The sequence below is a fragment of the Petromyzon marinus genome, chromosome 5 (genome assembly GCF_048934315.1).
Source record: "Petromyzon marinus isolate PM22_M1 ecotype Great Lakes invasive population chromosome 5, UKy_Petmar_22M1.pri1.0, whole genome shotgun sequence".
Lineage (NCBI taxonomy): Eukaryota > Metazoa > Chordata > Hyperoartia > Petromyzontiformes > Petromyzontidae > Petromyzon > Petromyzon marinus.
Window position 1 is genome coordinate 15,618,518 of NC_133671.1, and position 27,205 is coordinate 15,645,722.

Below are 27,205 nucleotides of genomic sequence, written 5' to 3' on the forward strand. Positions count from 1 at the left end.
ACTCAAAAACACACTGAGAGTAAGACATTACCTAAAACAATCCATGACCCGGTCATGACCAAGGGATAGATCTCATTTAAGGGCCACAGGTGTCAGACAACCCATGTTATCTAGCCGACGATGCACTAGACTGGTGGATTGCTTTTGGATGACGTATTAGGGTTCAAAGTTAACAGTTGTGTCCATACCCACTCAAATAATATAATACATTGCTTTGGAGTTTGGCATTTAATGGACAGCCATATATAAAGTGTACATCAAAACAAGATACGTATTTTTGTATCAGGTTAACATGCTGTAAATGACCCCTCTTTTAAAAATGTGCAGAATAATTAATCAAAATGAAAAAATAGGAATGAAAACCTTAATAAAATCATAGGATTAGGAGCACATTGGTTTGGCATCACTGAACGGCTGGAATATGTTCTTTGAAATCAAATACAATGTGAATTGATGTTTTATTTTTCTGAGGTCCAATTGACTGGATTATGGATGAAACTGCTTGAGTGTAAAAGAAAAATTTGGAGATATGTTGTACATTTATTTAATGCCATGGCATGTTCACCCAAATAGTACCATCAACAATCGCCAAGATCTATCCACTTGTAACCCGCGCTCACTGTGTCTCGTTCTGCTGGCGGTGACCCTCGCCGAGGAAACACAGGAGTTAAGTCATCATCAAATAAAATCGTCAAGAGTTTAGTAGGACTCATGCATTGTCTTTTTTGTTTCTGCTCCGCATCTGTCGCTGGAGAACTCCAATCACACCCTACCTTTTTATTTACTCGAGGGTAGCAGAACTTCCCACGTGTCTGTCACCTCCTCAAGCTGCAGCGCACACGTGTCGCCTCCAGGCGACGTTGAAGAAGCACAATGGTGCACGTTTATTCACGTCGACTCACCGACACGCCAGCACAATAACACGCTGGGCACACCAGGAGCGGGGCCTGCAACGTGATCATCCCAGGTCACGCCTCGGCCTGGACACAGCACACCAACAACCCCAGGCTCCTTCGAATGTATTGCTTACAAGTATCCGGGGACCTAATGTACCACCACCCATCTGCGTTTGGCCAATCGTGGCCCGGTCTTATCTCACGCTGCTATTACTCAAATCCAAATAACGCTCGCATCTAGGTGGACCCCAATATGCATCCAACTGACCACCACAACAGAACCTTTTACACACTACTGGACGAAGGTCTCCCCGTATCTCTCAGTCTTGCGATACCACAATCCATTTCGCTCCTGCGTATTAGCCGATCTCATCACTCCACCTCCACGATCGTCGTCCTCTCGGATGTGTCCCGGCCTGTGGCTGCCACTCTGTCGTTAGTCTTGACCACAGGCCATCGTCCCGTCGAGCAGCATATCCGGTCCAAGCAAGCACACTTGCTTGCTTGGGCATTTTCCTCTTTCAGTAATTCGAAGCACGCTATTGTGTGCACTTGTTTCCTTTTGTGCCAATTTCTTTGTTCACGTCCACATTTATTATCCATTTGGCATAGCTGGTAAAATACCATACATCGAAACATTTCCTCTGTAAGTGCATCGGTATATTTGCCTTTCACTCAAGCTGTGCGCATCCATATACGAGTGTCTCCACCAAACCGCTCCACGCTATCTGATGGGCATGTGTGTGCCGGTACACTCCTTTATCAATCATCGTCACCGTCGTTCGGCAGCTCATGGCGACCACCGGATCAGTCCGTGCACTTCAGGCAGCGAGAGTTGGACCTCACAGCTTCGCGGTCAGCGGTCCATCGACCTGGAACTCACCTACCCACTCATTCACTGATCCACTCACCCACCCACTCACCTACGTACTCACCCACCCACCTACTCAGAGGTCCATCGGCCTTGAACTCACCTACCCACTCACTCACCCACTCATTCATCCACTCACTCACCCACTCACCTACTTACTCACCCATTCACCTACTCAAAGGTCTATCGGCCTGGAACTCACCTACCCACTCACTCATACACTCACCCACCTACTCACCTACGTACCCACTCACCTACTCAGAGGTTCATCGACCTGGAACTCACCTACCCACTCACTCGCCCATCCACTCAACCACTCACTCACCCACTCACCTACTTACTCACCCACTCACCTACTCAGAGGTCCATCGGCCTGGAACTCACCTACCCACTCACTCACACACTCACTCATCCACTCAACCACCAATTCACCTACTTACTCCACCCCCGCTCACCTACATAGAGGTCCATCGGCCTGGAACTCACTGCCACTGCGCGATGTCGGAGACTCTTCACAGACATTTAACCAGTTCAGTAGAACATGCAAGACAGAAATGTTCAATTGAGCTTACAATGTATGAATATTGTGCATTCGTGATAACCGAGGTTATAATAAACATTCTGATTCTGATATAAGAGTTGCGTGTATATAAATGTACTTATCTTGCCTGATGCCTCTTGAGATCTCACACTATAACTATAACCAGTGTTTAATTCCAACCGGCACAGTTTGTAACACTGTTCAGGGAATAGTTTTTGCACACCACATCCATGTGAGCTTATTTTCCGATAACCTGTTGATGGGATGATAGGAATATAAGGTACAATAACGTAGAATTATCATGGATAGGTGTTCCTTGTACTCCCATGATTCCGGAAAACATTGGATGAGAAATTAAGGCTTACCTGCAACCAATTGGTAAAAAATGATGCTTTACGGACGAGAGTATGTGTACATTACTTTGGATAAATGAATATATTTGGAGTTTGCACGTTCTCCCCATGGTCATGTGGATTTTTATCCAAATCCTCCATTTTTCCCCTCCACATTTAGAAACATGCGTTCAGAGTATTTGGCTGCTATAAATTTCCACGTGATGCTTACGGACGGGAGTACGTCTACATGACTTACCCTGGTACAATACAACGTAGCTTAGTTTTAGTTGAGTTTACAATACGCCGTGGGATTTTTGTACACACTCTTTGATTTTATTCGGTAAAGTCACGTAGATAAAATAAAAGAAAACAATTAAATCACGACGTTTCGGAGGCAACACAAGCTTCCGTCTTCACATACTTTGCCACGCCGCATAGGTGGTCTGCATTCACCTTTAAGCTCCTCCCTGTTGATGATTAACACCGCGAGATATAAACCCCTTCCTTGCCTCTCCCGCACCACAATGCGTTCTCCATTCACTTTCTTCCAAGCACCCCCTGCACCTGAATCGTGAACGATTTTCGCCTTGAACGTGTGGCGTCGCCGTGTAAACCCGTACGCGTGCCACAATGGAACCGACGACTAGTACGCTCACGGAGATGCCGACGACTCCTCCGTTTAAAAGCACCAACAGCATCAACAATGCGGCTGACATCGCCGTGATCGTCTGCTACTTTGTGTTTGTGCTTGGTGTCGGCCTGTGGGTAAGAGGGTGGGGGGGGGATGGGAGATCTGCCATGTTTGACTTGCATCAAAGATTAAAAGTAATGTACGCGTGCGTGTGATGTGTTGAACTTCTTTCGTTGTATTCGGTGTTTTCAGCGAGAATCTAGACAGAGAAAATTTAATTGTCAATCATTTTTTCTAGTCCAGTCTACTAAAGAAGTCAAAAATGAAGTCCATTCTTAGTAAATGTCGATCTAAAGTAGAAGGGTGTGTAATTACCCCCCCCCCTCCCCCAATATTATCAGGTAAGCCAATCGGTAAACTAAGTAAATCTCTTTAGATGCACGGTACAGAATAGTCTATAACCATTTTGGTTTTTCGTCAGTGCACTGCAGTCTCCAATGACGTGACTTAATAATGATCTCAATCTGTCTTCATTCTTACAGAGGCATTCCGTCGGTAGTTGTCATGATTGATAACATTTTCACGGTCATAGTTGGGTTAAAATGAACTACTTTGTTGGCGGGAATTGTCGTCACTCGTTGCGTTAACAGAATGAATCCTTGTTGTGTTGCATAGCAGTCAATGGAAGAAAAAAATTTGACCTACTTGGGCAGTGCAAATGTTATAAACTTGGCACAAAAATATTATTTAAAAAAGCACTTATCTAGTGCAAGACGGTAAATGATTGCGTATTAATAAAAATAGAGATTTCTCAAACACCTTGAATCCATGGAGCTCTATTTCTGAAGCCTGTGTTTTATTGTCACGCTTGTGGGAAGAGCACTTGAAAGTTCTCAAGTTGGGCTTCTTGAACATAAGCTTACTTTGGGGTGTTGACTCGAGGTTTTTTTTCCCCTAGCATTTTAGCACAGATACAAAATGTGTTTACAGTTTGTTTTCAGGGGGAATGTCATTGAATATTTATAAATCAATTGAGGATGGAGTGATGGTACATTTGTTGGCATGCTGGCTTATTTATTTGTCCAGGCATATGCTGGAAAAGATTCATTTACATTATTGCCCAACTGACTTGTAACTTTTTGGCCACTCCACCACTCCTTCAGTGAAGGTTCTCCAAAATCCGGTGAAATGTTGGGATTGTGGTCTGGGGTATGGAGACCGAACGGATTTATTTATTTTAATTTATTTTCTCCGTGATTATTTTATTTATATTTATTCATGTATTCATGTTTTTTTTTATCTGCTAAGTAGTGGGTTTTGTTTTTTGTATTATCTGTGTACGAAACTAGACAATTGGTGTGCAGCGTTGTGGGATTCAATTGCAGGAATTACGCTGGATACATTGTTTTATTATTATATAAACCTGGCAAGCCGAGGTCTAGTCTAAGTCGCGGCTAACATCAGTGGTGAGTGATATCAGAACCGGTTCTGCCCTCTGTCCCCATCACCAACCTGCAGAGTGAAGTAAAAACCCATGAGCGATATGGCATGGGGAGGTGTTTATCCATTGGTGGATTTAAAATGTCTGGAATTCATCTATACACGTATTTCAGTATATTCAATCATGCACCATTAGCATTGATACCATGGCATTCCTTCCAACATGAGAAATGAACAGTCCAAATTAGGTCCAGTCATTTACTGTCAATTTAGCATACATTCCACAAATCTGAATGGGCTGCTTAGGGTATTGACTGTGTTTTATCTGAGTGCCGATAAACACTTTTTCATGGGTGAATATTTATCCTTCTGCTATGGTTGAACATTTTAAAAACTTCAGTTTATTTACTAAACAAAATCTGTACCCAGGTGTGTGAAGTGTAACTTTATTGCATTGGAAAACTGATATCACCTTGATTTCGGCACAAAACTACAGCCTCCATGCCACTTGTTCCTGTCAAGTGTTTCTGTGCCTACACGTTACGTGCTGCTCATCAACACAACGAACGTCGTCAAGAGGTCACCAGACGTCACAACATCGATCACCTCCTATAACTAGCAACGTCAAAAAATGGTCCTCGTCAGGGCCAAGGTCAAAGAAGTTTGTGGTCGGTCCTCCGCATCCACCAGCTGAATGCAGAGAAATTATCAAACATATATGTGTGACTACCTCTCCAAGATACTCAACGACAACAACATAGATGTCATCGCTCTGCAAGAGACTCGTGCCGGAATCGAAGAGAATGCTGCAAGGTACCGGATCCATGGCTACAAACTCACCGCCTCTTGTCGACGCAGCGAAGGGCTGTATTACCACATACACCAGATGCCGGTCATTGAGATAAAGAAGGCCACAGGAACCTAGCACACCATAGTAAGAGTAGGCCGAATATCCCTGGCTCATGTCCATAAGCCACCGAACACCGAATGGTTAATTCCACGTTCCCATCCCTCCCTCATCCGGCAGTATAACGGTGACAATGCAGATTGGGGATGCCACACAAATAATGCAGCAGGCAAGCAGCTGGCAGACTGGGCCTCGATTGACGATGTCCATCTGCTCTTCGACCCCAAAAAATCCGATACTTTCTCCTCCACAATGTGGAACACAGACCACAATCTGGAACTCTGCTTCCTCTCAAAAGATAACAGAAGAAGCATCCTATCAGCTTCACGAATCACGCTTGGACCTTTCCCCCAAAGTCAATATTGCCCAGCCGTTGTGCAAATAGGCATCGAAGTGCCACTTATAGTGTCTGCACAGAAGCCAAGCTGGAATTTCTGCAAAGCAAACTGGGCTGCTTACTTAAACATGAAGAACGGATACAGCGCTTTGAGCCTAGACCAGAAACCTTTGAGCAATAAACCCATATCCTCATAGCAGCAGCCACGAAATACATCCCCCGTGTGACCACCGTGAGCCATACGCATACTCCAAGCTGGTCAGAGGAGACCCCATAGGAAGTACAACAGGAGAGGCAACCCGTTGAAAGAGTCGCTAAAACTCTGAACACCTCAAAGGATGGAGTGGAACGGTGGGGTCACGAGATGTTGCTAATTCCAGCCCCAATGCATGGGCACTCCTCCAACCACCTTGGAGCTCTGCTGTCTCAGTCAAGTACCACCGGTCAAAAAAGAGCATCGTAAAATTCCGTCACTGCCTTGCTTCTTCAGAACACGAAGACGCCGGCCGGCGAGACTACTCGACAGGAGGTGCAAAAAAGAAATCTTCCACAACCTTCAGCACTGTCCTGCCACCTCCGCCACGTCTTCCCCTTACACCCGGCTCTGTCGGCCATGAAAACAAATGGAACCTTTGATTTGCCCAGAAGAAATTCTAGGTCGTTGCAAAGTTTTTTCGTTTTTTTTTAAGTATAACACAGCAGACCATTGACAACGAGGATATTTTACATTGTTACTCAAACATTCAATGGCATTACTATAAACTGACTACAATGTGTAAACATAGAAAAAGCATAACGCAACAAAAATACTTAAAAGAATAGATCTTGGGGCGTTTGATACATTTCATTTTGTTATAAAGTTTCTTTATTAGTTTATGTAACTCATAATAAACGTTGACAGAACAATCCCCGATGGATAGCAGAAGAAAGGCAATCGTTTAAATGTTACACTTTAGAAGGAGAAAAAAAACAGCTATCGTTCTTGCATGTAATTTTACGGGCAGCAATGTCTTTCGACTGCATTTGAACTCTAAAGTTCACTGAATATCTTCAGAATTTTTCTTAGCACAAGAAAAAACAATGGAGTGGTGACACATTGATTAGTGCACTGGGCTATCAACCCAGCAACCTGAGTTTGACTCCTGGCAATGGCTAACATGAGTGATGAGTGGTGAGCCCCCCCCACCATTCACCTACCCGCACTGACCAGTGTGGTGAAGTATGGTCAAACGTTCCCCATGATAGGGTGTGGGGAGACCTTCATCCAGAAGTGGATTGACAATATAATGTAAATTAGAATCATTACATTATTTACATACAACATAGACATTAACAACACTGCTTAGAGTCAGTATGCATTGAACATATATACTGATTTGTTTTAAAATATATGCTTTTAATTATGTATTTGCAAGTGCCATGAGAATTGACGGGTTGAGAATGAATAGCAGACGAAACAATACTTATCACAAAAGTTAATTTCATCATTTATATTGCCACTTTTAACCCTTTAATTCTTGGGACGAAGTTGCCATTAGACGCTATATAATTCCAAATTATAATTGCATGTTCATTACCGTACAGATTTAAATCAATTACTAATATTAACATAATAATTTCAAACCATTACCCATGTACACTCACTGACGTTTCAAGGTTTTTCTAAAGGTTTGCTTAAGATGTGAGCCAACCTCTCTGAGTATTTGTCTGTGTGTGTGTGTGGAAAAAACATACATACATACAAAGAAAGAACACACCTATTGACTACATCTTTATATGACAATAAGACTAAACTCATAGTTGTGACCATTGATTTACATGGACATTAAAATGCACATTAGCATTTAAATGTTACGGGTACCGTGCAATGCTCTAAAAATATATGTACAGGTATACTTGTGTTGCTGACTCCCTATCTATCATGTGTTTGCTGTGCCTTAAGAGGGTTTATACAACTTTCGAGTAGCCGTTGAAAATAGAGTGCATTGTAAAAGTGTGAACTTTTGCTGAATATTTTATGCTTTTAAGTAAAAGTTTTGCATTTCATAGTTCCTACGTTGACTTGGAAGAAGCTTAAGCAATACCGATGGATTTCGATTTAAAGCTTTCGTGACTGCAGGGATTCATATTCTTGGTTCTTTCGGTAAAGTCACGTAGAAGGGAAAAAATAAAACAATTAAATTCTCACGACGTTTCGATTGCAACACAAGCAATCATCATCAGGTGTGAAAAACCACAGCAATATTTTTTTCTTTTTTTTTCAAATTTTCTTGCTGTGGTTTTTCACACCTGATGATGATTGCTTGTGTTGCAGTCGAAACGTCGTGAGAATTTTATTGTTTTAGATTTTATTCTTTTATGATTTCCCTTCTACGTGACTTTACCGAAAGAACCAAGAATATGACTACCGATGGAATATACGCTTGTTACTTCGTAATGATACGACAGTGGTATTGACGACTGTGTAGAGTCTTTGTAATTTATGCTTCTATTATAGCCTGTCAGTGCCTAAATTAGATGTCAGGGTGAGTCTTTGAGACATGTGGAAATGAAATGGACCCAGAATGATTTTGTTTTAAAATACACCAATAGTCACATGTTAATGTAACGTCATTCATACTCTTTGGTTCTTTCGGTAAAGTCACGTAGTATGGATTGCTGCAGTCACGAAAGCTTCAAATCAACGGCATTCATATTTGACATTAATTTATTACTGTATCTTTCAGCTATTAAAAATCCCAAATTATCCAGTCAGAGACTTCTGTTAAGACATTATACGATCAGAAACATAATGATGATGATGGTGATGATGATAATCAATTGCTTTTATGTAAAATTGTGTCGTGTTCACAGGCCATGTACAAAAGTAACCGGAGCACTGTGGGAGGATTTTTCCTCGCTGGTCGCAGCATGGTGTGGTGGCCTGTAAGTGCCCTTCACTTTCAAATGTTTCTGACAGATTTCACAAAAATATATATTGGATAATCTGTAAGAGAGTTATCGTGTCCCCTATTACAGGCAGACGGACAGATTTAATGCATTAATACTTTGAAACCTTACTTTAAAAAAAGGGGAAAAAAACTAATGGTGTAATTTGTCTTAATCTTTAATGGTATGTCATGCCAATTGCATTTTCAACTCGTAATAAATATAATGGCCCATAATACGCCCAAATTTGTCCAAATATTAGAAGCTGAGTAGGATTGAGGCTGTATAGTGATTGTTTGGATGACCACAACGCTTAATTAGGTTGCCATAGTGCTGCAAAATGAGTTGTTTTATTGTACTATACTTGCATTCTTCTGTATCTAATGCTCCTAACGCACACTGATCACCATGGGGAAGTATGGTCAAATAACCCCCATGACCCGCACGGGGTCAATAGGTCTTAATCCAGCAGAGGATTTAAGCTATGGGCTGCACAGGTACAGTGCATTGAACTAAAAAAACATTAATGTTTGAAGCATTTGTGCTTCTCAGAATCGAGTTTTAAACTTTACACTGTCAAGAAAGCACTGGCTTCTCCCCCACCGGCCCCCTCTTTTCAATGGATTGATTTATTCACATGTAGCACAGAAGCGGCAAATGGAGCAAGGGTAGCCTGGTAGTACATTAACACATACATAGCAGCTGCCTCACTGCGGTTCGAGGAAGTGTTTAACCAGGCTTGTCTCTTAACTACATCAGCCCTGACCTTTTTTTTTTACACATTAGCTGCATTGAGACCTTTATTTATTAACTGTAAAGTGTCACACAAGGCAACCTTCAGAGCTACTGTGGGAGCAGTGGTCGGTGCCGAGAGCTGACACGTGCATGTTTTGCAGATCGGTGCCTCCCTGTTTGCCAGCAATATTGGCAGCGGACACTTCGTGGGCCTGGCTGGGTCAGGAGCCGCGGCCGGGATTGCTCAAGGGGGCTTCGAGTGGAATGTACGGCTGGCACCCCGATGGAACACTGCAATTCTTTGTCGAGATGACACACGTCACCGGGAGATGCCACTTTTACACATTGGCTTAATTGGAAATGCCCTCATGGAATAAACGAGTTTTGTGTGTAACATTAACGTCCTTGGCTTTGTTTAGTTGGAATAAAAGGTAAAAACCCCCCTTAAAGTCGCAGTCCCTGCAATTGCTTTCTCATGCTACCAATTGGCAATGCAAAAAAATTCCATGGTAGAAATGTAAAATATTCACTTAAATTACATTATTCATGAGTTTAGTTATTCTTTAATTCATTTGATTTGACTGGTATATGATTAACACTTTTAAGGGCCCATTTAAGTGAATTCAGAAAAAGTTCGCTGATGCCATCTTATGGAGCTATTCTCTGCACAAAGTAGCACACTGATAAAGGGAAATATCTTCATCATATGACCCTGATAACAGAATTGCCAAATTAATTTGAAAATATATATTATACTATCACAGTTCAATCAATTGCTGTACTCTATATGACCAGCACAGCACGTACACATCTTCAACCAATAGGGGATTGAAAAGGGGCTGTAAATTAACATTTGTGTTTTAACTGATGTTTTTACACTCAACATCATCTATATTACTTATATTACTACCACTTATAATCATTGTATGCCGTACTAAGATCCACCGTATATGCTCCTTGCCTTTACCAACCCACACTGACCAGTGCAATGAAGCATGGTAAAATAACCCCCATGATAAAAAATAAAATAAAGTTAATCAACCTTCTTGGTTCTTTCGGTAAAGTCACGTAGAATGAGAATAAAATAATGAAATAAAATTTAAACAATAAAATTCTCACGACGTCTCATTCTACGTGGCTTTACCGAAAGAACCAAGAAGATGAATCCTTGCAGTCACGAAAGCTTTAAATCGAAAGTTAATCAAATCACGACGTTTCGGAAGCAACACAAGCCTCCGCCATCAGGTGGGATAGTCACAGCAAGAAGGAATTTTCTTGCTGTGACTATCCCACCTGATGACGGAGGCTTCTGTTGCTTCCGAAACGTCGTGATTTGATGAACTTGATTTTATTTTTACCTACGTGACTTCACCGAAAGAACCAATGAGTATGGATCATTGCAAGTCACGAAAACTTCAAATCTAGAATTAACCCCCATGGCTCACACGGTGAGGGGAGGCCCTCATCACACAGTGGATTGACATAGGCGCTGTACATATGCAATAACATACGAGTAATCCAGCAGTTGAACCAGAAGATTAACATTTTTATTTGACAATGGGACGCGTTTCCTTACGCACGTACTCTGGTGGTAACTTCCACTTTTTTGGAGGGAGTCTAAAATGCTTGTTATGAATATACCATTCTTATACAGTGATTCGTGTTGTAAAAAAAAAACATCCTGTTCAGGAAAATAAAAATGAAATTTTCTTTTGTTGCAGGCTCTGTTTATTGTGGTGCTGCTGGGATGGCTGTTTGTGCCAATCTACATCACGGCGGGGGTAAGAGCCGACGACGACGTGCAGCTTCCAAGGATTCTGATCAAGTGAAGAGGAAATATTAACTCTGTGATTTTAATCTGAACAATGCAGATTAACATCCGCAAATACCGCAAAGGGGGAAATCAAACCTGCACAGATTGTACACACGTCAACCATCCATAAAAGTTTACGCAACACCTGCACCTTCTGAAATATTGACATGTCAAGTGGTTTTGATTACTACGTCATTCGTGAGATTTCCAGTATTAGTATAACTTCGTGTACTTGCATCTACGCCTCATTTATCTGCTCAGTGTATTAATTATGCTATCATCTGCAGATTTACTTCATTATGTTAAGGAAAACTACTGTGGATGAATTAGGCAAATATATCTTGCAATTACATTCATGTGTATCTCAATGTATATACGAAGTGTATGTACATTACCAGATAATTCCAGATGCATCATTCAACTTTTACTTTCCTCCATTATCTGCAGGTTCAGGTAGCCACTCGCAGAGTATGCAATCACTTTTTAAATTAAATAACCTATTCATTTCCCAACTGAAAATCAGTTTTGCTTCTGAAATGTGCCAGTGTAAATAAGGAGAACCAACTCACTGTGCACCAACGCTCTGCACGTCTTTGCTATAACATCACCTGCTGTTTGTTTGTCTTATCTTCTGACAGGTCGTCACAATGCCAGAATACTTAAAGAAGCGCTTTGGGGGAAACAGGATACAATACTACTTGTCTGGCCTGTCCCTCATTCTCTATGTACTCACCAAAATCTCGGTAAGCCATCATTTATATTCCCAAGGAAAGGATTGTTTTTGGTGGCATCATCGTCGCACGTATACATAAAGCAGACTGCATTGTTCATTGAGAGCAACATGAATTATCATCATCATCATCATGTTGCAGTCCATACTCAAGGACGATGACCTATCTTGCATCAGGAGTCGATCATTCTTTGGCATCTCATACGGTTGCTATGTTTGGTTTCTGTGAGTTCACTTGTGAAAAGCAAGACCAGCATCTCAACGACAAGCCACCCTTCCACAGAGATCACACGCACAGTGGGCTATGGATAACTCCTGAGATCCAGCTTCACCACTCGACAACCACCATTTCTGACACCTCGTCGCCTAGCTTGTTGTTTCTTCGTGTCTTCAAGACACCATCTCTCAAGCAACTGAGTAGTGTGAGAACAAGCCTGCATGCCATTGCCATCTGTTTTGAGTAAGCCTTTCCCATTAACCCACAGGAATTCCACATCTTCTCAATTTTGAGTGATGTACATTCTTATAGCACAAGGGCTAACCTCCTCTACTTCTCGAACCTTCATGAAATTGAGCAAAGAGCAATTGTTTTCACCTATTATGACGATGTGTCCAGGCCAGCGAAGCTGCAGTCATTCCTACTCTGGAGTGGACTTTAGTATTAGCTACTCTATCTTGCCAGTTGATCCCCATCGGACTTCTCAGATGTCTTTGCTGGAGATTGTTGCGTTGATGCAAGGGGTGATGGTAAAGGGGTCCAAGTTTCAGAGCCATAAAGCAGAGCACTAACGAGGACTTCTCTGTAAACACTACACTTTGTCCAGAAGGTGATGCCTGGTTTGTCCCATAGACGCTCTCGAAGATGACAAGGTAGACAGCTCAAATTTGGTACACATGTAGCTTTTAGGTGAAAAACAACAGGAAAATATTTTTTTAAAACTAGATTTTTCATTCATAAACCGTTCAAAATATAAGATTGCTTTTTTTCATTTGATAGAGCGTTAAACAGCAAACACAATTAAAGCGAGTACCATTGTGCTATCTATGATTGTTTTTGAGATATTCGGACTAAAGCAGTTTTGAACGAAAAAATACGCAATTTATGATGTTCAAATCTGAATAATTCGAAAACGGTAAAATATAGGAGCTTCCCCTCAAAGAGTATTAAGTTCATACGTTGTTGTTCTTTCTCATAAAAAAATATATAATGGAATCTTTAAATTGAGCGGTTTCCAATGGGTACGTCATTAAATGCAAGTAGTTGAATCAAGTCGTCAACATTTTTTATTGCGGAAAAATCAAAATTTTTTAGTAGTTGTTAGTGTCTGATCGTAGATAAAATTTGTAAAAAAAATTCATATCAGGTTAATTATTATATTTATTGAAAACTTTGCCTGGCGATTGAATCTGTGAGATGTGGATTGCAAGTCGAGTCCGCTAAGCATTATAACGCCATTAAATGTGTGCTTCGTATAATTAGTAGTTTGGGAAACATAATGACCTATTATCGTAAAAGTTACGTTTTAATCGGAATGTAAAAGGATATCCAAAAAAACTAACTGCAAGTGCATGCATTACGCATGTTTGAGAATTAGCGCAGTGTAGCCATTAGTAGTTCAAAGTAAATCATTATCTCAGGAGGTTTGCACCTTGGCCATTGCAACTTATGCAATTACGAACGTCACCTTTTCCATGACTGTTTCACGGAGCAATGGAAATGTTTTACAGAAGAATAAAAGGGGGAAGAAGCCATCTTATTAAAAACAAATGTATTTATTTACTTGTTTTACTATTCAGAGCAAAAAAAATTCAATCAACCGATCAATTCTGAAGTTATGGAGCTGAGCAAGATCACATCCTCCTCTGGTAGGGAGACGGGAGGTGGGCAAAGTGTGAAAAGCCGCTTCGACCATCAATTATTTTTTTAAATCAAAATTGCTGAGCACAGGCCTGAAGCCTCAAAATCCCAAAACGGCCAGTAACAAACAGAACCATTGAAGCCATACTGCTGCAGATAAGCGTTAACACACGTGGTGTGGTGGGTTAAACACCCATTAGCGTGACGAAACAGTCAGTCGAGTCACCAACGTGCGTGGATGATGGAATGAGTGAGTGAAGTTGTAGGAACGACGTTAACCGTGAAAACAGTGATCGTGCACTCTGACCGCTAAAGCCTACCGCTGACATGTTTTGTTACAGGCTGACATGTTTTCCGGAGGAATATTCATCCGTCAAGCGATCGGCTTGAATATCTACTTGGCTGTCATCTGCCTCCTTATAATTACCGGCCTCTACACTGTGACTGGTGAGCACAGGGCGTCCGTGACATTGTCCCCCCGCCTCCCGTGGGGCATGGAACGAATAATGTGGCAGTAATTTCACTGTAATTTTACGCCTTGCCAATTTAAAGGAACCCAATGTCGTGTACGCATTGCACGGTAAAATTGAACGTGACGTTTGTTAATGAGCCGTTTAGTGTGCGGATAATGTTTTTGTTATCGTGTGCAATTACCAAAAAAAAATAAAGACCAGATCATTAAAATATCACGCAGAGAAAAAAGCAAGGGCATAACCCGTGTACTGATATGACGATGTTATTTTAATTCCATACAACGTTAAAGGTAACAATATGCTGCAGCCGTAACTTTTTTTAGAGGTTTATGTAAATACGGATATCAATTCCTGGCAATGGAAAGGTTTTCATGAATCAATTTTAACAGTCTCAGTTTGTTTATACCTGCACCTGCTTGGAAAGAGATGGATGCAATTGATGCCTAAACTATTCCAAATCATTTGAAATGATTACGAATAATTAGAAAAAAATACATTTTGGATCAGTGAAACAAGCTTTTTGAACTGTATTATTATGAAGAACGCTAAGAAACGGGAGGATTTCTCCACAAATCTGGCTGTCACCTGATGAGGCTAGTTGTAAGTACTGGCGAAACGTCGTACTCAGATTGTCAATGTTGCGGATTTGCTCTCTCCAACACACCGGTGTGCTGTACTAGTGACGACTTCGCATGTTCTGCTTACGTGACAAACATTACTAATTGGCTGTGTCGGGTGGTAGCGGATTTAACGACACATATTTACGTGATCTAACCCTAGAAAACTGTATTTTGAATCAATACAACATTTATGTACAGCTCTATTACCACTGCCGGATGAAGGTATCCCCAGAGGGGTGGGGGGGTTTGACCATACTTCACCACGCTGGTCAGTGCAGGTTGGTGAAGATTGTTCAGATATCTCTCTCCACGAAAGCCAGCCGTGATCAGGAATCAAACTCGGTGATGTGGCTTCACGGTGCAGCAGGCTATAACCACTTCTATCTCCCCCACCGCCCATAGAAACGTAATTGTAGGAATAATACGTACTTAATTAAGGAGTTTACGGAAGAAACTTTGAAAAGTCCTCACGATAGGTTTGTACAATCCTCTTCAAATGGTGATAAATTTGTAATTTTGTCTTTAACCTGTCCAACTTTCACCACCAGGTGGCCTCACTGCGGTGATTTACACCGACACCGTGCAGACTGTCATCATGTTGGTGGGCTCCTTAATCCTCATGGTCTTCGGTGAGCTCGGTCTGTCAGGGGACAACCCCAAACGTCCCATATCGGCCGCACACGCTGACTCCTGCTAATATCACCAACATGATGCTAATTGCGACAATCCCTATCGGGGTTTGTTGACGCAGGTTATATATATAAAAATTCCATGTCGGTGATTGATCGCCAAAATGAATGAGACACAATACGGACAAGAAAACATAGTTGAGAGAAAAAAATTCTGCTCATAAACTTGAATCGTGACCTTTGGATTGAGATCACAATCGTACTTGCAAATAATAATCGGTTTGGAACTTTTTTGTAATGTGTAAATAATACACGACTGGAATGCTGTGAGTTCCACCGTTGTCTCGCAAACAGAAATGAACACCACCCCATTGCAGGCTTGCCAGAGCATTGAGGCACGGTTCTCTCTCTTGTCCTGCATAAAGTTGGGGATATGTGAACACAGGTAAAGGTCAAAAGACACCCAACCCCTATGGTTTTGGAAACCACTTTACCAACAAGTAATGAGGTAAAGGTGCAGCCCTGCAATTTCTTGCTCATACCTCTGCTGGCCAAAAAGGGGTCTCCACTGGATGGGAGCTCTAGAGGGAAACCTCTGGAGGGCCTTTTGGTCTACTTTTCCACATTGGCCAGACATCTTGGAAGAGGTGGGAGAACCTACACTTTACCGTGCCGATCAACTAACTGTGGCGTTACCCATTCATACTGCTGGGTAGACAGTAGCGGGGGAATATAAGACTTGTGCCTATCGTTTCGATGGCCAAGTTGTGACATCGAACCGGTGACCTCTGGATAGCAAGATCAGTGTGCTAACCATGACATCACGGCAGCCATAAGTGATAAAGCCTGAGCAGTTGAGTAACACTGTACAGTAGTACAATACTGTAGTCTAAAGAGCTCATGTGTACCTCCACGTCTTACATTTATGAGTTGAAGCCCCAGGCCAACCTACTCATGTGTTTCTTAAAAGAGAAAGTTTCTGCATAAGGACGATAAAAAAACCCATCCCAAACTTTGACATATCCTGAATCGTCTCAACTGCCTACTGCCAATATGTAATATCATATATACGCTTACCAGTCACTGCACATGGACATCTCACTTTGCTGAATTACTGACGTTAAACATACCAATACGTTGACACATAGGCAAAGACAATAAACAATTGAGCACGGGCTGTATATTTTTGGAGGGAGTCTTTTGTTTTGCAAAACGGTGAGACGTTAACCTCGTGCATTTCTCTTCACGTGCCCCTTTTCCGTACAGCGTTCAACGCTGTGGGGGGCTACGATGCCATGTACGAAAAATACATGCTGGCCATCCCGACGCCGCCACCGCCGGAGATGAACATCAGCGAGGAGTGCTACACACCTCGTCCAGACTCTCTGAACCTACTGAGGGACCCCATCACGGGCGATCTGCCATGGCCCGGCCTCCTATTTGGCCTGACCATCATCGCGACTTGGTACTGGTGCACCGATCAGGTGAGCAACGCGCAGAAATATAACACGCGGGTGTATCCTCCATGTCACGGGCAGCGGGGTTTTGCAGAGAGACGGGGCAAAGAGGGGCACGGGAACGGACTTCGGTAAAATGAATACCCTCCAACAAATCTTTTCCTTCAAATCAATGTGTTCATTCAGCGTTATGTCGTTTGTGTACTGGGATAGATTGGTAATTTTGTTGACTACAAGTAGAACACTTGAGTCAAACTACTGCTGGATGAGGGCCTCCCCATGTACTGCAGGTCGTGGGGATTGTTTAGCCATACTTCATCACACTGGTCAGTTGCTGGTGAAGATTGTACTCAAGTACTAAAGTAGAGCAAAAATAAAAGTATTTGGCTTCATCACATCTCTGAATGATCACAATCAGGTCTGTTGAATTGCTTATGACGAGGTTATATTTGTATGCTGCTATCTCATGAGCAAATGGCAATGTGATTAATCCTGATGTCACAGATAATTTCAAAAAGCATTCAAACCACTGCGATTCATCTGCTGAGGCCAAATCCCAACCACTTCCAAGATTATACATATAATTTATAAAACACTTCTCCCTTTGCAAGACTTAATGTCCCTATATAAAAACAAAACATGTGCACTTGACTTCACTGGTTTTGAAAATTATTACGAAAATAAATTCCCAAGTGGTTAGGGTTGTGTGGTGTCTAGTTTTTAGCTGACAGCAGAGAGAGAATCTTGACTTAAAGCTTTCGTGACTGCGGGAATTCATATTCCTTGGATCTTTCGGTAAAGTCACGTAGATAGGTTCAAAGAAAATAACAAAAAACTACGACGTTTCGATCGCAACGCACGCGGTCGTCATCAGGAGGAGAAAAAGAGAGGAAAGCTGCTGACGCAGACTGTTTTGAAGGTTTGAAATGGGTGGAGCCCAAGGGTCATAAACGAAGTGGGCGGGGCTATTGATGTTAATGTGAGAAATTAGCATGTTAATGGCAGATCTCACATTAACATAGCCACCTCCACGCGCTCGTCATGGAGGTCGTCCGCCAATCTTGCGTTGCAATCGAAACGTCGTGGATTTTTATTATTATTTTTGTTATTTTCTTTTAACCTATCTACGTGAAATTTCGATTTAAAGCTTTCGTGACTGCAGGGATTAATATTCTTGGTTCTTTCGGTAAAGTCACGTAGAAGGGAAATAATAAAATAATACAAATAAAACAATACAATTATCACGACGTTTCGATTGCAACGCAATAAATCATCATCAGTTGTGAAAACCACAGCAAGAAAAAATTGTAAAAAGTGGCGGTTGACTATGTGACTTTACCGAAAGAGCCAAAGAATAATAGCAGAGAGAGACCTTCTCTATCTGCTATTAAGACCATTGCTCTGCTATGAAGAAAGTCCTTTGCCCAAGACGTTGCCTATTTTATTTTATCTTCCCTGTTTATGGCAGGCGTTATTAACGAATGTGTTTTGAGTTTTTTTTATTATGTCTTTGTTGCACCACTGCCAACGCAGTAGGAACAGTGTTTTTATTGTTTTACCTCATCTCCAGGTGATTGTACAGCGCTGCCTGTCTGCCAAGGATATGTCCCACGTAAAGGGTGGCTGCATCATGTGTGGTTACCTCAAGCTGCTGCCCATGTACCTCATGGTCATGCCAGGCATGATCAGCCGCATTTTGTACACAGGTGAAACAAAAAAAAGCCATACCAATCATTATACAGTGCCATACAATTATTCAAAACATTATTAAAATACAATGTTGTATCTAAGGTAAAGTTACAGGCCTGCAAGTACTTGCTCACACCACTCTTGGCAGGAGGGCCTCCACTATTTTGGCTTACTTTCCCATGTTGGCCAGATATATTGGACGAGGTGGCAGTACCCACACTTTACCTCACGACACGTGACCTGCCCATTGACTGCGGTTTACCCATTTATACTGCTGGGTGGATAGAGGAGGGAGGTCTCAGAAACTTCCACCATTATTTGAACTCCAATGCCTAGGGATTCAACCAGCGACCTCTGGATCGCACACCCAGTGTGCTACCCATTGCACTATGTACGCATTTATCAATACTACGGTACGCAATTCATGTCTTGGGTTATATAAACTGCCGATAAATAATTTGGGAATACGGTATTGTAATATGATTATTGATGCTATTCGATATTGGATTATCATGCTGTCAACATGTTTCTGTCACTGCAACTTCGCGTCTGATCACATGATATTAAAACATTTGAGATATACAGTTGCTGCTTCAATTAACATAGTGCGTATTGGGGATTTCAATAAGAAAAGAAAATAGTGCTGTAGAATTACTGCACCTACATTGTGTACCCTTTGCTATACATATACGGTGCTCGATCAGCTTTGTTAACATTAATTTAGCTGCTCTTAATTAAGCGTATGAATTAGACGCGTTTTGAGGTATTTGAGCACGTAAGACACAACTGTGTGTATTGTGTTGCTCTTCGGTGATCTCTTAGATGTTGTGGCATGTGTGGAGCCTGAGAAATGTAAGGAGTACTGTGACACGGACGTGGGCTGTACCAACATTGCCTACCCACTGCTTGTCATCAACCTCATGCCAAATGGTAAGGCATCACACACACATACACACCCCTGGGGAATATCACGAGCGATTTTTATTTGATTTTAAATCACCTGCCTGTTAATCCAATCTGGATGAGGGCCTCCCCACACCGTGCGGGTGGTGAGGATTATTTGACCATATTTCACCACGCTGGTCGAGGAGAGGGAAGTTAGTTTGTAATTCTGGGCAGTTTGGTCATAAAAAATACGTGGTGTCCCTATGAACCAATTCAATCACCACAGCTCAATTGCTACAATACACGGCAAGAGCGTGTTGTTTCCATTTTCTACGACCGTGTTGTTGACATTTTCTACGACCGTGTTGTTTGTTGTGTGATTCCACCTCTTTCCACTGATTGTGTCTTGTGTGGTGCTGTGGATCATGCAGGCTTACGAGGCTTGATGCTGTCCGTAATGTTGGCCTCCCTCATGAGCTCCCTCACCTCCATCTTCAACAGCGCCAGCACACTCTTCACCCTGGACATCTACAACAAAATCCGCACAAGTGCCACCGAGCGTGAACTCATGCTTGCTGGCAGGTGCGTATGGCCAGTGTGCATCTCCAAGGCAATCGTCACTGTATTCTGCGGATTATACGACGCGTTTGATGACCTGTAATTTAAAGCAAGAGCTGGGGTTGTTTTTTTTATTTAATCCAGTTAGTCTGCATGTGTGTGGCACAGTAGGGAGCACGGGTGTTGCCTCTGCCAGTCATCTCAGACAAGCCAACCCATGGCACCTGGGTCTGTTTTGTGACCTCCTGTCAGCGAGCCTTTAACACTCATACTTGTTAACCCCTTAAACAGTGCCTACCTTATTACAGACCAATACGGACCTTATTGATTACCACTTGCCCTTATAAATCTCAACGTTCATCCTACAAAGTCCTATCACAAGGGAGAAACACAAATAAAGACATTTGTTTTGCCCGTATTTAAACGGCTGTACGCCGTATGGACCTGAAAACTCAATTTGCCTGTACAAGAATATGGGTAAACTGTATGGGTTGACGGGTATGTCCACACTTCACGTGGCCTCAGAGTGCACCTAGCCTGGCACAAGCTCCATGGTGACGTCACCGCCACTTAGTAGTGAATGGTGGCTGTTGTTCTTTGACCAGATTCGCGTAACTTAATCGATAGGCAAAAGTTTGCCTGGGTCTTACATTCCAGTACGTCGTATTAGGCAACCAAACAACAATAATGGTACTTATGTATGTAAGCATGCACATGGGTTTATGCAGCCACTCGCCATCCAAGTGTGCTCATTTAGGTTCGACCACGTGTTGAGCAAATCTTCTCTCAAGCTTTCGCCATGCACTATTGCGAACATCATCAATTGCATATGCACGAGTTCGCCCTGTGTTGCTTGCACATTGCACGTTCACCAAAGTGCATGCATATCCCTTTGTGTCAATCCCCTGCTGTACGAGGGTCTCCCTATGCCGTGCGGGTCGTGGGTGTTATTCGGTCATACTTCACCGCACTGGTCACCGTGTGTTGGTAAAGATGGCCACCATAGGCATGGTGGTGTGGAAGGATAGTACCGCACATCAATGTAGCCCAGCAGCAGCAGCCTATAACACCTGTTTATTCATGGCGCTATGTGGACTCAACGATGCTTAGCTTTCCGTGAATGAAGAAAAGTGTATCTGAGGTGATTTCGTCTGTTTATCCAGTGGATAAGTACATAATACACAGTATACAATGTTTACATAAACAGTCGTGTATATGGGTGGGTGTGGAGTGTTTATCAGGAAACCATAGTCCACATCCAGGCTTGAGATAGCACACGGATATACGTGAATGTGCCAGAGGTTAAGTCATTGCGGTGGGGTATAGGCGAGTTATCAAAGTCCGCGAATTTCATTCGCACGGCTGGATGTGTGTGTGTGTGCGCATTCGCAGGGTGTTCATCCTGGTGCTCATTGGGATCAGCATAGCCTGGATTCCCATCATTGAGGGTGCTCAGAGTGGGCAACTCTTTGACTACATTCAGTCCATCACCAGCTACCTGGGGCCCCCCATCGCAGCCGTCTTCCTGCTTGCCATCTTTGTCAAGCGTGTCAATGAGGAGGTAAGGGTCCTCTCGTGCCGTAGTCTGCCATGATCAATCCACTGCTGGATGAAGGCCTCCCCAAGCTGGTACCACCTCTCACAATCCTGCGAGGTAACAATCCGCCTGGCACATGCGCAAAGAGAAGATTTAGGATTTGCATTGTTGAAAGTTAATTATTTCATTTACTCATTGCTAATTACTGTATATACATAATTCTAGAGCTGGGACGATTTTTCGATTAAGTATATTGAAAATCAACCATTTTCTGTGGTTGATCACTTAGGCCCATGTATTCATGGCCGTTGCACCACAAGCCAGACCCAGTGTAACACTCCCAACGATGCTGGTGATGTCACCAAGTGAAGCCCATCACCTCCCATCCAGCGGCACACGTGGAAACAGAAGTGACACTTTTTTTTCCCTGGAACTATTTTTATTGTATCCGAGAGTCTAACACTTCTGACGATGCTGGTGATCTCACCAAGCGAAGCCCATCACCTCCCATCCAGCGGCACACGTGGAAACAGAAGTGACACTTTTTTTCCCTGGAACTATTTTTTATTTTATCCAAGAGTCTAAGACTCCTGACGATGCTGGTGATCTCACCAAGCCAAGCCCATCACCTCCCATCCAGCGGCACATGTGGAAACAGAAGTGACACTTTTTTTCCCCCGGAACTATTTTAATTTTACCCAAGGTTCGAGAAATCGGACTCATGAATGGTTGGGTAATCAATTACTGAAACAATACAAAAACAGCGACTAAAGTTGCACGGAACCCAAGTCGACCACAAAAAAATCTTGCTGCATCGAAGATTGTGCAGTATATATACGCTGAATGTTTTACGCTGTGGTGCATACAATCATATTCACGAGTTTCTCTTCAATGTGTCTGTGTTTATGCCGTTGCAGGGAGCCTTCTGGGGCCTCATTTTGGGCTTTCTGATTGGCATGTCCCGCTTGATTACTGAGTTTGCTTACGGCACAGGATCTTGCAAAAATAAAACCAACTGCCCCACTATCATCTGTGGTGTGCATTACCTCTACTTTGCAATTATCCTCTTTACCATCACCTGCGTCCTCGTTGTGGTCATCTCACTTTTCACAAAACCCATTGACGATAAACACGTAAGTACCACTGCAAACATATATGCACACAACACGATACAGATACTTGGGGTGCCGATGTTGTCTAACGGTTTGCTGGTTTCGATCTCCCATCGTGGCAGTTGAAACAATGGAGCAAGTTTATCAAATCGCCTCGTTCATGTCGACGCAGAAGTATAAATGGGTGCCCTGCAGTTAACCGATAGGCAAGTCAAATGTGGTGGGGTAAAGTATGGGTACTGATACCTCTTTCAAGACATCTGGTCAGCATGGAAGAGTAGGCCAAAGACACACTCGAAGAGCTTTCTAGGGCTGCTTCTATTGCAGGCCCTTCAGTCAGCAGTAGTGTGAGCAAGAAATTGCAGGACTGCGCCTTTTTTTTACCTTAAGTTCACTTATAAGAAGCAAATTAAATATGAATGCAAATACAAGGTCTTTTGAGCAATTTAAATCTGGGTAACATGCAGCAAAATGCATTGGTTGCGGGTTATATTCTGACATATTGGAAGGTTGTGAGTTAAAATCCTAGTCGGAGTTTGGTTTAACTCTCCAGCCCTCTGGGATCAGTATTGGCTTCGTGGGCAAGTCAAGAGTGGTTGACCTATGGAAAGAATCAACCCCCCCCCCCCCGTCAGAACGCACGCAGGGTTTCTGAGGTGGCCAGGTGATCCAGAGGTCAAACCTCTGAGCTACCACCGATAAGATACTGAGTTTGAATCCACGCAGCTGCCCGTAATGAAGCCAAAATCTCAAGTGTTTCGATTTGATGGTCTCAGTTTTATGACTAATGGCTGCACAAAACACTATCACATACAATTTGGTTCTGAACTTAATTTGGGCAAAATCGCAGCTCTGAGCATTAAAATATCGGTTTTACTGTAATGTGACAAACATTACTGTTTGTCGCAGGGCGGGTGGGAAAGTTCTGCTCTCTACAGTGTGCAGGGCCAGATTAAGATTTTGTAGGCCCCTGGGCTACAGGTACTGTGAAGCCCCCAGTAATATTTTCAAAAGGAAAACAAAGTTAAAGAAAAATAAAATTTATTTTTACAAGGCTAACAACAAATAAAATTCAGCATTCACAAATGAAAAAACTTTTCACTTCATCTCTGGAGGCCTTAATCCGGCCCTGACTCTGTGGACCACAGATCGCTTGCAAGGATCTCGGTAGTAGCTCTGTAATATCCGCTTCCGTGGGCTGTTCTCTACGAGAAAGCGTTGCATCGCCCTACAAGAGATCCAAATGGATATTACATATCAATGCATGATGCTGATAGTGCAATGTGGAAAAAAACAAAAGGCATTCAAAATGTTTTATATAAAATGAACAGCTGCCACCAGTGGTCCTCTTGGCTATACAATAGCAGGAAGAGTTGATCTGAGGTGTGATTTAAGGCACTTTGAGTTCTGGGGGCATTTTAGTGACCTACAAACGCAAATCCCTATCCTCATGTGCCACCCTACAGCTTCATAGGTTGGTGTGGAGTCTCCGCCACAGCAAGGAGAAGCGTGAAGATTTGGATGCAGAAGAAAAGGAAATAAATGCGCGGAAGATGAAGGAGAAACTGGAGGCAAAGAAAGCAGAGGAACTTGAGGAAAACAAAACACCACCAGGTAAAAACCAGAACAGGTGCATCCAGGAGTGAATGCTGACACTGCCCTTTTCTCATACAAAGCCTGAGTTGCCACCCTTTTTTTCCAGGAAGGTCTTGCATTGGCATATTTGGTCAATTTCGTTTTGTGAGTTTTTGTCGGCTTTCATGTGGTAGAACACCGGAGCACCCCGAGACATTCCCACGCAAAAGGGTAACACATAACTTCACGTAACCCAACACAAGTCAAGAAGTTATATTCGCAGGCATCTCATCTAAATACTCACCAGACTCAACCACGTTTAGCTTCCGAGATCTGAGAAGAGAACTGACAATATCGGGGCCATCCGTGATAATTTGAGGTCGTAAAAATGCAGATGGTTTGCAAATCCAAACCACCACTATAATCTATGATAAATGTGATAACCGAGTGTGGTGTCGTTGTGTTATTAAAACCAGAATGTGCCTTTTCAGGAGGTTGTGTTGGCTGCCTGAGAAAGGCGGGCATGTGGTTCTGTGGCTTGGACTCTGCCCCCCAGGAAGAGCTCACCAAGGAGCAAATGGAGGCCCAAGAAAAACTGCTCACAGATATCTCTGAAAAACCTCTATGGAGAAACTTTAACAATGTCAATGCAATCATAATCATGGCAATTGCTGTGTTCTTCTGGGGGTTCTATGCATAATTATTTCATGAAAGAGTTTCAAATTGCAGTTTAAGTGACACATACTGCTCAAATAAACATAAGTATCAGTGGCAAAACAATCACATCTGGATAAAAACAAGAGTGAAACATGATTTCTGCAGTATGCATTTTGTTCACGTGATTTTTTTTCAAAATAGTTTTCTAATTGTGCTATCAGTGTCATGGCATGAGATGGAAAATCCATAAGAAACTCTCAGAGAGCAGTGCGTATGTTAAAGAACAGCCTAAGGAAGTACATATGACAAAACTACCTCCGAGATTACTTCAAATAACCTTTTTTCATCCACATTAGGGGGGGGGGGGGATATTCCTGGACAAGTCCTCCGTGTGGCGGTCGATCTGATATTTTTTAATAACCAGAACTGCCATTTATTTAAATTACGTAACAATATTTTTTTACGTGACTGGATTTTTGTGTGCAGTCATTGCTGACTAGAGACCATCTACAGGGCACACTTGAGAAGCTGGTATTATCATGAATCAAACTCAGGATTGCAGTGATGCCAGTTCAGTGGTCGCACGACCTCTTGCGTCGTGCAATTTATTTAAAAGGTGCAGCTTGTTCCTGAGTCTGCATCATATGAAACAACTGTCAATGCATGTCAGTACATGTGTGAAAAAGTGTGAAAAACATAAATACAATCTCTAAAGGAGCACAATAATATTAAGATTGGTAGAAATAAAATCGATGTTTTCTATTATTTATGTACATTAACAATAATTTATCGGTGATAGCCTGGTTTTTTTTCCATTTCAATTAACCAGATTGTCTATCCAAATAATTTTACAATTCATTTGAAATAACGAATTTAAGATTTTCAAACATTTTGTAGATATATGACATCAGATGCTTCATGTTTCAACTGCACTGGATATATAGGTAATGTAATTGTACTTGAATACGGTATAGTAAACTTGTGCCTGCCATAGAAATGTGTAATGTGCACCACTGTTTCAGGGCTGTAAACGGGAGATTAGCGCTCATTTGAGCAGGATATCAAAACACCAAAAATATAGAATCTGAAGACATGTATAAATAATACTAGATTGTAACTTGTGTATTGTACATTCCGATCGATAAGAAAATTCACGATTTTTTTATGCAATACTAATCATACGTCACGCTGGTGAAGACAAGAAGCATGGAGGGCATAAAAATCAGGCTCGAGACCACAATAAATTGTACTCTACTGCCCTCTACTGCTCAGCATATAGCCCCACAGCAGGTAACAACCCGGTGAACATGATGATGACCCATCCCTATCGCTATCCAGGCCCATTCACCTGCTTAGCTTCCAAGATCTGACAAAATTGGGTACGTTCTGAGTGATTTGGTCATGAGAAATGTATCTCAATTGTACGCCTTTATAATATAATTTATAATTAACTTTCCACATTATAGCCTTGTTAAAAAAAGTCATCGAATTAGCTGCCAATTTTCTATATTCAAAATCCCGCATTGTATTACACATTAAGTACTGTTTGCAATGTGCATATATATTTTAATTATTTTAAATTGAAAAAAATGATTTGGTAATGCGATACTGTTTTTATTGTGAAATGTTACCATAATAATTGTACTTTAATTCGGTTTTTTTCATGTTCCTTTCGTGTGCTAATAAATGGAAGTGCTGCGAGGTTTTCCTTATAATGGACATTTTAAATTAAAATTCCATGAGCTTACACATATATGTATTAATCAAGAGACGATTGTGCGATGTTTGCAGTGATTAACTGAAGATTAATTTGTGCACAATGAAATATCATTCTTGTCAAGATTAATTTATATTCACGTGGACAATGTTGCCACTTGGTAGCTCAGAAAATTCTTCGTCATTATAGCCAATGGGATGTTTTTGTTTTCCCCCTCTCAAGTTATATTATATTCGAACTTTGTTCAGTTGCAAATGACAGTACAGTACCTTGT

General features: G+C 42.0%; 1 protein-coding gene across 1 annotated transcript; it reads left to right on the forward strand.

The window, feature by feature from the left end:
* Nucleotides 1–2,673: 2,673 nt before the first annotated feature.
* On the forward strand, nucleotides 2,674–26,919 carry LOC116939127 (sodium/glucose cotransporter 1-like). The gene is made up of 15 exons (XM_076062156.1): nucleotides 2,674–3,408; nucleotides 8,812–8,883; nucleotides 9,783–9,887; nucleotides 11,343–11,402; nucleotides 12,073–12,177; nucleotides 14,364–14,469; nucleotides 15,664–15,744; nucleotides 17,011–17,228; nucleotides 18,772–18,907; nucleotides 19,713–19,820; nucleotides 20,207–20,357; nucleotides 21,726–21,894; nucleotides 22,788–23,003; nucleotides 24,449–24,596; nucleotides 25,049–26,919. The coding sequence occupies exons 1-15, from the start codon at nucleotides 3,274–3,276 to the stop codon at nucleotides 25,255–25,257; spliced, it is 2,019 nt and encodes a 672-aa protein (XP_075918271.1). The 5' UTR covers nucleotides 2,674–3,273; the 3' UTR covers nucleotides 25,258–26,919.
* The last annotated feature ends 286 nt before the right edge of the window (nucleotides 26,920–27,205 follow it).